A 12,970-nucleotide genomic window follows, 5' to 3' on the forward strand; every position below is an offset into this window, starting at 1 on the left:
TATCACTCGCGAAACGCTTCCTGCCACACATCTTTGAGCTCTGAAAAGCGCGCACAAAATACTACATTACGTATTCTTGTATATTTGGCAGAAATGTGGACAACTAACACCACCTGTTAGCCCACATCTAAATAAACAATTAAGCATCACAGAAAAGCCGAAAGGAAACCTTAAACGTGGACAGAGCAGGTTGCACAGTTAAATAGACGGCAAAAATTCATCCCCGCGGAAATCGCGGGTTGCGCAAATTTTGCTACTTCTACGTTGCCCGTGGAAATCGCGGGATGCGCAGCGAGAGGGTTAATGCCTTTATGGATAACAATGGTCTAAGTGCTTATGAATGCAATAAGTGAATTAGTCTGAGCCTATGAATATAATTATCAGAGCAATGAGCTTACTGACCAGGCAGCACAAAATGCAGAATTAAATGAAACTGATATAGATTTATCAAGCTTTGGAAAATACTTAGAAAATTTATCTGAAAAAGCAAATGATAATTAAGAACATGGTAAGAATTATGGAAATCAAAGGAAACAAGAAGGTTCACAATTAAAAATCTTGGACTAGGTTAGTGAAGGCCCACCAGCATCCTTGTAGTAAAGCCGCTGAACAGCTGTAGTTTGACCCGTGTTCAACAGCAAACGGGCTGGCTGCATGGCCTTTTTTGTGGTTTCGCCATGTGTAACAAGGATACAAACCAGTTTTCCTTAGAAAAGCTGCCATGAAGGTATCCCACCCCTTAAGCACATAGCCTTCATGTGCTTTGAAGTGATCGGATAAACCAAACCAAATCAATCTACAAGTTAGCATCCAAAGAGCCAGATAAAACCACCTCACTTCGCAATTAGTAACTAATCACGGAAAATTTCACATGTATTTTCAAAGGTTCCTTAACAAAAATCTTAAATGCTGTTCTGGAACAGCACCTTTTGAAGCTGATGCCATCCATTATATATATGACTGCCCTGTTTTTGAAGAAAAGAGAAAATTCTTCATGGGCCATTGACAAATCTAAATATAATATTTCGAATTCGCTCTTATACTTAAAGGACTTTCAGAACTCATAAGATTTATGGAAGATAACAAATATAAGATAATTTTAAACTTATGAATCTAATATATGTATGTAAGATGTATTTATACACTTATTGTCATTTAAGTCACATAGTTCTGTAATATTATATGTTGCATTTATTCGAAAATAAGACCCTCTCGAACATAAGACCCTCCTTATACTCAAAAACAAGTTTTAAGAACTAAAACTTGGTACCATTTTATTTTTTTGACATCCTACCAGAAATCCTTAAATGCTTTTAATGTAACATATAAAAGAAGTGATTTCATTGAAAGTTATAAATTCTTAGGATTCTGAGTCAAAATGCATTTAAATTCAAATTTTAATGTTTCCAGTGAAAATTTAACTACCATTTAATCATTTTTATGCTGCATATCTAAATACAATTGATCTGTGCATATATCTATCAGAAACTAAAAAATAGTTTTAATTTTAATGTATATAATGACATTAGATTCTTTACTACTTGTAGCATTAAAAAGTATAAAAAACACTAGCATACATTTTAATAAGCTCCGAGTAAGTCCCCTCTACTATTCTGTCTTATCTGATAAGACTCTAACCAGATTTCTACAGATCATTACCTAGCACTTCTGAGCAGACAAGAACAAAGAATGTGTTAATTCAGGAATATAATGACATTTCAACAGTAAAAAAATTGACTGCTATGCGACTATGCGATCTTGCCACCTCGACCGATCACTCTGTCTTCACCAAAGGTACTCAACAGGAATCGTTTTACTGGATTGGTATAGTGTGGTGGTGCGCCATCCTGCATAAAGCTTATTACAGATAACACACCTCTTTGATTTAATGCAGACAAGACTTTGCTATGTAAAAGAGTGAGATAATGCTCAGCGGCTACTGTGCACGTTTTCCAGCCAGATATGAGATACGGTTCCTCAAAGAAGAATGGTCCGACAATGAAAGCTGAGGTGAAGCTACACCAGATCTTGGTTGGATGCAATGACTACGTCATGTATTCGTGTGGATTTGATGTCCCTATATAACGAGTGTTCTGGGTGTTGACATCCCCGTGTAGTGTAAAGTGCGCCTCATCCATCCAGAAAATGTTGAACAACTGAGAGTCGCTTTCAATTCTTGCCATAGCCCACTCGGATAATGGATCATAGCTCTATCTCATAGTCGTAACTCATGCAGCGATTGCAATTAATAGGGATAGAGATGCAATATCCCATGGAGGATAAGTCGAATCGATAAGTGAGGTACATCCAATATCCTTCAATTTATGCGAGCACTGCTACTCACTGTGGATGACTCCTCTACTGTATCATTCATAGTGTTTTCCACCTTAGTAATTCGGCTCTTCGTCAATGAGGGTCTTCCATTTCGTGGCTGATCCTCCAAATAGCATGTTTCTTCGAACCGTTTGACAAGCTTCAGCTTCAGTATTCCACAGCATAGTATGGGGCCATTCCTTATCTTCAATCTTTTCGCCATTCGAAATTTTCGCAACGCAACAGTTGCTTACTCTCCATTCAAATAGAACAACTTCACCAACAACGCTTGCTTGGGTAATGATAACATTCTGAAAGCGATTGAGAAACCCTCATGTATCACGGCGTTTTACTGCAAGATTAATTTGCATAATTCTGCTGAATCTCTAGCACGTCAGTGCCCTTTACTGGTAATTTTTTTTTCTGCTAAAAAAATCCGACTTCCTTGTGAGTACTTTCTTGCAAACTGCACTTTTTTATCATAACTTCTTCCTTTCCTATAGATTTTTAAAGTTTTAACGAACTTTTGGGTCACCTTGTACATAGATTATTAGTATATCTGTTATAGATATGTTACCTATGATTACATATCATTACCTATGATTACATATCATATCTGTTATAGATATGTTATCTATGATTACATATTAGTATATCTGTTATAGATATGTTACCTATGATTACATACCTATGATTACATATACCTATGATTACATATCATACCTATGATTACATATGATGATTACATATCATAGGTATATACTCTATCTATGATTAGTATGTAATAATCGGGGTTAAATGCATTACAGAAAGCTTTCGTACCATCATCTATCATCTTTTCCCGCATAAAAACAAATGGATTAAAAAAAGAATAACGTTGGTTAATATTTTCAAAAGCAAATGAATATGTATGTTGCTACACTTGTAAAATATTTTCCACATCAAAATCCAAATTAATTAGTGGTTTCCAAAGCTGCAAATGTATGACAACTTTATCAGTACAATTTCAAAGGAAAATATGTTAACTATGTGTACGTTGTATAAAAGATCTTCAGTTTAAACAAAATCGATTCTGATTTATTGCTAGGGACAGATCACGAAGATTATCGGAGAGAAATACTGAAAAGAAATATATCAAATATAAAATTATGAAGTCAATTGGCGTTAGCATTTAAAGGTCAGAAGCATTAAAGAAACTCAAGCATTAAAGAAAATTTATTTCTACATGCTCGAAATAATTTAGTGAATATGACTATTTTTGAAACTCCATTTAGAAAAATACGTTAATCAAGGACGAGAAAAGTTGTCATGATATTTGTATGAAATTCCAAAGCAGCATCATTTACAAATTCTTGATCACACATACGTATAACTGAAAGAACTGAATCAGCAACTTTTTACAGCCAATATTTCATACACTGATCAATTGGTATTAGTTATAAGATATGAAGATATGTGAAACAGTAGGTGGTGATATAAGAGACCGGTTTTTAGGGTTAATATCGATTGATGAATATATAGTTTTATAATTAGAGCAACAGATATTGTTTGCTTTAATAAAATTAGGCAGAGACATTAAACTTTATTGACTGCAAACATATGACAATGCAGCAAATCTATCAGGAAAATAAATTATTTGCTTTATTACTATCATAATACGGTCATCACTGGCAAAATATTGATTAGAAACCTGGAAAAGTGTGAAAATAATTTAACGGTTAAAAAAATTATCCACTACTAGACGGCTAGCATGAGAAGATGCCGTACCAGCACTAAAATTTGGTTACAGTTATATAAAAGAAGCTTATCAGACATCTGCGCGTCAAATTCAGAAAAGAAAGTAACTGCAGTGGAAGTTACATCTTTATTATATAAAATTTGCGTATATGAAATGATATAGTTGGGAATATCATTTTACGGAAAAAGAGCAACCACCAGTAAAACCCTACAATCAACTATGCGCACCTTACTAAAAGGAACTGATTTATTAAAATTTTATTGCATGATTCTGTCATAAAATTTTAACATGGAAAAAAGAAGAAATTGTAATGATATTTTTGACATGAAAATATATGTATATGATTTCTGTCGCACATGTGCTATGACGGGATGCTGACATTGAGCATAAATCCAAAATGGCAGAGCTAAAAAAAAATCTCAAAATATTTTTTGTATGTTAAAAATCGCTAGACTAATTATAATAATTCTATCACAAGTCAACTAATTGCTATGCATTGTTACACGTATTCAACTTTTGAAATTATCCCATTTATCAGCAAGCTAACAGAAAAAACTTCAGCATTACTGTAGGTGTCAGCAGTTGGTACAACCTACTTAAAAATAACAAAATAACACATATCTTCAAGACAAAATACAAGTTTCTGTGTAAAAACTTTCTAAATGGCTTAAAGTATACATTTCAATGCGAAAATTTTACAACACATCAGTTAAGAAATATCATATTAACCACTGCAGTGCAATACCCCTTATAATCTTTCAAGTAAAAAAGACCTTATTTATATTCACACCTTTCTATGTGATCATACACTGATACTGTGATCGAGCAAAAAAGAAATAAAACTAATAACTGTGACTTTACAGATGAATATTAGAAGCAGCTGTCGTGAAAACATGAGGGACAAACGGACAGAAAATTTTAAAATGAATATCAGTTTTTCCATTTTTATAGAATTAGCTTCAAATTCGAAAGACTAAATACATAGGCTTGATAGTTTTATAAAAAGATCTTCTGATTACTTGCAATTTCATCAGTTGTGTGTCGTCCATTTTCATCCATTTACAGACTTTGTTACTAGGCTAGTCTGTTTCAGTATGTACCTGCAATCAAAATTTAAGTACTTGCATTTACTAATTCAGAAGTCAAACAACAAAAATCAGCGTTATATTTACAAATTTTTTTTTTCACAGGACTAGTTTCGATTGTTTCACCGAACCACTATCTTCAGCTGCAAAACCGCAAATGAACCAGATAGGAAATAATGATTAGATAAGATAAGAAAGCCTGTACAAGAATATAAGCAAGTGGCGCCATCTGTTGGTGAAACCAGAACTAAAACATAATTTCTTTAAAGGCCGAAGGCAAATTTGGATTGGAATTAGGATCGTTAACTAGAACAGAAAGATTTTTATGAATGTGAAATGCCTCTAGAAAATCCAGTTCTCCAATGGAAGATGTTTTTTGAATAATTTTGGCAGCAGAAAAACTGAAGGTGTGGTTTTCGGACCAACAATGTTGAGCAACAGAAGACTTCTGTGTTTCCTTTTTTCTAACATATGCCTCATGTTCCTTGACGCGAAATTTTAAGGCTCTCTTAGTTTGGCCAATGTAAATTAAACCACACTGGCAAGGAATCCTATAAATACCCCAGGAATTCATATCCGGAATGGGGTCCTTGAGTATGAAACTCGGAATTTTATTGATGGGAGAATAAACAACCCGAAAGTTAAATTTCTGCAAAATATGTGCAACTTTATAGCTAATTGATGGAAAGAAGGGAATGACAACAGAATTTTTATAATCTCCTAAAACAAGAGTGTGCCTTTTAGTGTGTTGAGATGAGAATTTTTTAACTGCTTGATTAATAATGTTGGGTGGAAAGCCCCTGTCAATAGCTATTGCTTTTAAATGATTTAGTTCTTCATCAAGGGCTAGTTTGGAGGAGCAAACTTGAAGAGCACGGAAAACATAGGAATAAAATGAAGCTAACTTTTGTTTAGTCGGATGACATGATTTAAAGTGTGGTGGAAGGCAAACCGATGAAGGTTTACGGTAAACCGTAGTACTGAAGTTGGATGTGTTACGTGTGACCAGAATGTCGAGAAACGGAAGAGAATTGCAAGTCTCAAGTTCAAAAGTGAACTGAATAGCAGGATCAATAGAATTCATTGTTGAAAGAACTTTATTTAAATCATCTTTATTAAATTCAAACAGAGTAAAAGTATCGTCTACGTAGCGGAACCATGCCGGGAAGTTTAAAGTTTCAAACAATTTTGATTCATAATAAAGCATGTAGATATCAGCCAGGATGGGACTGAGGGGGCTTCCCATGGCTAATCCCTCAGTTTGCTTGTAATATTTATTTTGGAAAACAAAATGTGTTTGTTTCAAACAGAGTTGAGTGAGAGATATTAGCTCATCAATTTCGATGCAAGAGAAATGAAATTCGCGAAGTCTGGTTTCTAGACATCTTAATGCACCCTCCACTGGGACATTGGTGAATAATGATTTTACATCAAAAGAAACAATGAGTAAATTACTAGGAGAAATGTTTTTAACTTTTTTTACAAACTCTATTGAATTTTTTATGGTGTAAATGTTATTGTCTAATAGAGTTGAAAATCTAGAAACTAAATATTTAGCTAAGGAATACGAGGCAGTACCTAAATTTGATACAATAGGGCGGAAAGGAATACCACTTTTATAAATTTTGGGAAGAGCATATAATCTGGCACAATTCGCAACAGATGGGATAAGTGAATGTTTTAAGTTGCCTGAAATGATTTGCGAAGATTTGATTGCAGTTTTATTTTTGACAAGTCCGAAAGTGAAGGATTTTTAGGGATCGGATTATATGGTCCTTCGTTTAAGAGTTTAGTGACACCATCGATGTAAGTGTTCCTATCCATGACGACTATCTGGCCACCTTTGTCGGCCTTTGAAATAATAATATCCGGGTTAGAATGAATTTCACGCAATGTAGCTCTTTCTCTCGCAGTTAGATTTGGTTTCAAAGGTTTATTATTGAATTTCACATTATGAGCGATAAGATGCCTAATCATTTCTTTCTGTGAATCTGAAACTTTACTGAACTTGAAAGCTTTTTCGATAGGAGCCAAAATCTTTGGAATCGAGGGTTTACAGGTTTGTGAGAAGTTAAAATTATATTTTAGAATTCTCTCTTGTTCTTCTGAAAGACTAACATTAGAAATATTAACTATTGGCTTGATGTTTACAATGGGAAGATTTTTTGAACTACTTGAACTGGAAGATTGTAAAAGAAGTTTTTCGAATTTAACTGCAAGGGTGTTTTTATGACGGTTAACTGCATTCTCCGTTCTAAACCAAGACTTTTGTTCAAGGGCAGTGAATTTTGGATATGATTTAGCGAGTTCCAGATGAAGCTTATAGAGTTCACGTTCAATTTTGGACAATTGTTGACGTGTATCCCTTATGACGGACCGAAGTAAGGCAAGCTTGCAATTTAACAGAATTCTTGAAACGCGACTTGAAGGTTTTTGATTAGATTTCATTTGAATAAAATTGGGGATCAATTTTTTACATTTACATTTAAGTGAAAAGTCAAGAGGATTCAGGATATTTTGCCGTTTCAGGCGCAATTTAGTGAAACGATTAACGGATGAAGGCATGATAAACAATACAGAAAATCAAACTAAATTAACTAAACAATAAGAAAGCACACACAAAACAGCAGAAAAATCCCTCACTGAAATTAATACAAAACAAAACGTTTGTAAGCAAAATGCATGAAATCCGACAAGCAAAGCACAATATCCAAATATACAAAATATAAATATAACTTGAAAATTGCAAAAAAGTACTTACCGAAACTCATGCAATCACAAAATGGCGGCCACACCACGTGCAAAAAAGAAAGTAAAAAATAAGCCTGTTTGGGGCTTCTATAATTAAGACACAATAACACGCCGATCAAATTCTAATTCAGAAGTCAAACAACAAAAATCAGCGTTATATTTACAATTTTTTTTTTTTTTTTTTTTTTTTTTCACAGGACTAGTTTCGATGGTTTCACCGAACCACCATCTTCAGCTGCAAAACCGCAAATGAACCAGATAGGAAATAATGATTAGATAAGATAAGAAAGTCTGGACAAGAATAAGCAAGTGGCGCCATCTGTTGGTGAAACCAGAACTAAAACACAATTTCTTTAAAGGCCGAAGGCAAATTTGGATTGGAATTAGGATCGTTAACTAGAACAGAAAGATTTTTATAAATGTGAAATGCCTCTAAAAATCCAGTTCTCCAATGGAAGATGTTTTTTGAATAATTCTGGCAGCAGAAAAACTGAAAGTGTGGTTTTTCGCGTCAAGGAACATGAGGCATATGTTAGAAAAAAGGAAACACAGAAGTCTTCTGTTGCTCAACATTGTTGGTCCGAAAACCACACTTTCAGTTTTCCTGCTGCCAAAATTATTATTGAATTAGTATTTGATCGGCGTGTTATTGTGTCTTAATTATAGAAGCCCCAAACCGGCTTATTTTTTGCTTTCTTTTTTGCACGTGGTGTGGCCGCCATTTTGTGATTGCATGAGTTTCGGTAAGTACTTTTTTGCAAATTTCAAGTTATATTTATATTTTGTATATTTGGATATTGTGCTTTGCTTGTCGGATTTCATGCATTTTGCTTACAAACGTTTTGTTTTGTATTAATTTCAGTGAGGGATTTTTCTGCTGTTTTGTGTGTGCTTTCTTATTGTTTAGTTAATTTAGTTTGATTTTCTGTATTGTTTATCATGCCTTCATCCGTTAATCGTTTCACTAAATTGCGCCTGAAACGGCAAAATATCCTGAATCCTCTTGACTTTTCACTTAAATGTAAATGTAAAAAATTGATCCCCAATTTTATTCAAATGAAATCTAATCAAAAACCTTCAAGTCGCGTTTCAAGAATTCTGTTAAATTGCAAGCTTGCCTTACTTCGGTCCGTCATAAGGGATACACGTCAAGAATTGTCCAAAATTGAACGTGAACTCTATAAGCTTCATCTGGAACTCTCTAAATCATATCCAAAATTCACTGCCCTTGAACAAAAGTCTTGGTTTAGAACGGAGAATGCAGTTAACCGTCATAAAAACACCCTTGCAGTTAAATTCGAAAAACTTCTTTTACAATCTTCCAGTTCAAGTAGTTCAAAAAATCTTCCCATTGTAAACATCAAGCCAATAGTTAATATTTCTAATGTTAGTCTTTCAGAAGAACAAGAGAGAATTCTAAAATATAATTTTAACTTCTCACAAACCTGTAAACCCTCGATTCCAAAGATTTTGGCTCCTATCGAAAAGCTTTCAAGTTCAGTAAAGTTTCAGATTCACAGAAAGAAATGATTAGGCATCTTATCGCTCATAATGTGAAATTCAATAATAAACCTTTGAAACCAAATCTAACTGCGAGAGAAAGAGCTACATTGCGTGAAATTCATTCTAACCCGGATATTATTATTTCAAAGGCCGACAAAGGTGGCCAGATAGTCGTCATGGATAGGAACACTTACATCGATGGTGTCACTAAACTCTTAAACGAAGGACCATATAATCCGATCCCTAAAGATCCTTCACCTTCGGACTTGTCAAAAATAAAACTGCAATCAAATCTTCGCAAATCATTTCAGGCAACTTAAAACATTCACTTATCCCATCTGTTGCGAATTGTGCCAGATTATATGCTCTTCCCAAAATTTATAAAAGTGGTATTCCTTTCCGCCCTATTGTATCAAATTTAGGTACTGCCTCGTATTCCTTAGCTAAATATTTAGTTTCTAGATTTTCAACTCTATTAGACAATAACATTTACACCATAAAAAATTCAATAGAGTTTGTAAAAAAAGTTAAAAACATTTCTCCTAGTAATTTACTCATGGTTTCTTTTGATGTAAAATCATTATTCACCAATGTCCCAGTGGAGGGTGCATTAAGATGTCTAGAAACCAGACTTCGCGAATTTCATTTCTCTTGCATCGAAATTGATGAGCTAATTTCTCTCACTCAACTCTGTTTGAAACAAACACATTTTGTTTTCCAAAATAAATATTACAAGCAAACTGAGGGATTAGCCATGGGAAGCCCCCTCAGTCCCATCCTGGCTGATATCTACATGCATTATTATGAATCAAAATTGTTTGAAACTTTATAAACTTCCCGGCATGATTCCGCTACGTAGACGATACTTTTACTCTGTTTGAAGGTAATAAAGATGATTTAAATAAAGTTCTTTCAACAATGAATTCTATTGATCCTGCTATTCAGTTCACTTTTGAACTTGAGACTTGCAATTCTCTTCCGTTTCTCGACTTCTGGTCACACGTAACACATCCAACTTCAGTACTACGGTTTACCGTAAACCTTCATCGGTTTGCCTTCCACCACACTTTAAATCATGTCATCCGACTAAACAAAAGTTAGTTTCATTTTATTCCTATGTTTTCCGTGCTCTTCAAGTTTGCTCCTCCAAACTAGCCCTTGATGAAGAACTAAATCATTTAAAAGCAATAGCTATTGACAGAGGCTTTCCACCCAACATTATTAATCAAGCAGTTAAAAAATTCTCATCTCAATACACTAAAAGGCACACTCTTGTTTTAGGAGATTATAAAAATTCTGTTGTCGTTCCCTTCTTTCCATCAATTAGCTATAAAGTTGCACATATTTTGCAGAAATTTAACTTTCGGATTGTTTATTCTCCCATCAATAAAATTCCGAGTTCCATACTCAAGGACCCCATTCCGGATATGAATTCCTGGGGTATTTATAGGATTCCTTGCCAGTGTGGTTTAATTTACATTGGCCAAACTAAGAGAGCCTCAAAATTTCGCGTCAAGGAACATGAGGCATATGTTAGAAAAAAGGAAACACAGAAGTCTTCTGTTGCTCAACATTGTTGGTCCGAAAACCACACTTTCAGTTTTTCTGCTGCCAAAATTATTCAAAAAACATCTTCCATTGGAGAACTGGATTTTCTAGAGGCATTTCACATTCATAAAAATCTTTCTGTTCTAGTTAACGATCCTAATTCCAATCCAAATTTGCCTTCGGTCTTTAAAGAAATTGTGTTTTAGTTCTGGTTTCACCAACAGATGGCGCCACTTGCTTATTCTTGTCCAGGCTTTCTTATCTTATCTAATCATTATTTCCTATCTGGTTCATTTGCGGTTTTGCAGCTGAAGATGGTGGTTCGGTGAAACCATCGAAACTAGTCCTGTGAAAAAAAAAATTTTGTGAATATAACCCTGATTTTTGTTGTTTGACTTCTGAATTAGTATTTGATCAGCGTGTTATTGTGTCTTAATTACTTGCATTTAATTTAATGAATTTAAGTAAGCCCATTTAATGAAGTTAAATAATTGGAAAATTCTTTAAATAAATGCTATAAAAAATGAACGCTATTTTTTAAAAACAAATAGATTTCTAAATCGAGTAAAAAGTAAACACTTGAGGAGCAAAAACACTAAGTGCATGCCTAATGTTTTGGAGACAATAAACTTAGTGTTTGGCAGTTATCTCATCGAAAGGAGAACATTTAATGTTAGTTGCTAAGAACGTAAAGTCGATGACATTCCTAATAACTATCAGTAAAGCACTTTTTCACGGTTCGGGTCTAGAGGGGAGTATTTGGATTGAACAAAGAAGCATCTTCATCCTCCAGAGAAATCTTTCAGAGACACAACAGACCTTTGACAGATAGTTTAGTTTCAGAAGAATTTTTGGTAACCCTGAGGGCATGACTGAATGAAAATCAACAAACAAAACATTCTACGGAACACTTTTTCCTCTTTATATGAAGTAAGAAGAGTAGACCTAAAAATATTCCTCTTCCTTCTCCTTACACACGTCTCTCTCTCTCTTTTTTATTTCTAGGAACATTCTCAATGCATAATATGATGAATCTGGTAGATAAAGAATATTGCAGAAATTGCATGTACTGGTTGACCGTACTAATACAGCATCACTGACACCTACAGGATAGTGTGTTATTTCTGGCTCACTAATTTTGAATTCGGAATATCGGCTTTTTTGCTTTTCCTAGTCTAAATTAACTTAAAATTATGATTAAGTTTTTCTGAGCAATTCTGGACATAATTTATTATTATGTATACGTATGTGTGAGAAAGTGTATATGTGCATATATATACAAGGAGTTCACAAACTGTTTCAACAGAATAACAGGGGTGGTAGTACCCATCAAGACGAAAAAAATTTACAGTCGCTTGAAATTATTGGTGTATGAGACACGTGTGGACTCCTTGGAAGATCTTGCAGTGAGAATCATTGTTAGCGCAAACAAGATAAACACAACCCAGAAGTCAACAAGTGGGTGGGCCAGTCTTTCATTCGTCATTCGTGAATTCGTTCGTCAGTCTTTCATTCGTGATCCTGCAACGGCGCCCTTGGACGCCGCTTTTTGTCTTTCCCTGATCTGAATAGGCCTATGCAATTTATAATTTCGTTCATTCTTTTTTATTTGGCCCCAGTGTCAAAAGTTTAACTTAGGTATTTAATTTTACGATTTCCTGACATAATGGAATATGGCTATGGGTTCCACTGCAAATACTGTTCGTCTTGATGGCTACTTTTACTCCTCTTATTTTTTTTTTAAGAGTTTACGAAGCCCTGTACAAATACAATTCACAAGTAAAAAGAAAGTAAATAAAAACAAAAAAGACATTAAAAGAGTGCCTGTTTCTCCTGAAAACAATGTAAAAACTGTTAAGAATTCTTGAAAGAAAGGAGAAATAAGACCAAGGAATTTTCAAATATTATATTACATAATCAACAAGTCGAAGTGAATCTTAATTATTCACATTAAGAGTGTGAAAATGAGATAAAATGTCAAAGAAGGATGGACTGTGATTTGCCTTTGTCGTCATCAAGATTAAGAGTCAAT

At 34.2% G+C, this 12,970-nt stretch overlaps 1 protein-coding gene across 2 annotated transcripts in view; it reads right to left on the reverse strand.

The window, feature by feature from the left end:
- The window catches only part of LOC118199526 (inactive tyrosine-protein kinase 7-like), a 151,222-nt gene that overhangs the window by 83,367 nt on the left and 54,885 nt on the right, over window positions 1-12,970 (reverse strand). Inside the window, exon 1 of one of the 2 annotated variants that reach the window (XM_085807759.1) lies at window positions 5,071-5,280. The exons of the other annotated variant lie outside the window; for it this stretch is intronic. Coding sequence (XP_085663885.1) covers window positions 5,071-5,110 — 40 coding nt within the window. The 5' untranslated portion in view covers window positions 5,111-5,280. Of the gene's footprint in view, window positions 1-5,070; window positions 5,281-12,970 lie in introns of those variants that run through there. 2 annotated transcript variants of the gene reach the window in all.

The sequence above is a fragment of the Stegodyphus dumicola genome, chromosome X1, assembly GCF_044657685.1.
Source record: "Stegodyphus dumicola isolate Sdum_Otavi_A_Nest chromosome X1, ASM4465768v1".
NCBI lineage: Eukaryota > Metazoa > Arthropoda > Arachnida > Araneae > Eresidae > Stegodyphus > Stegodyphus dumicola.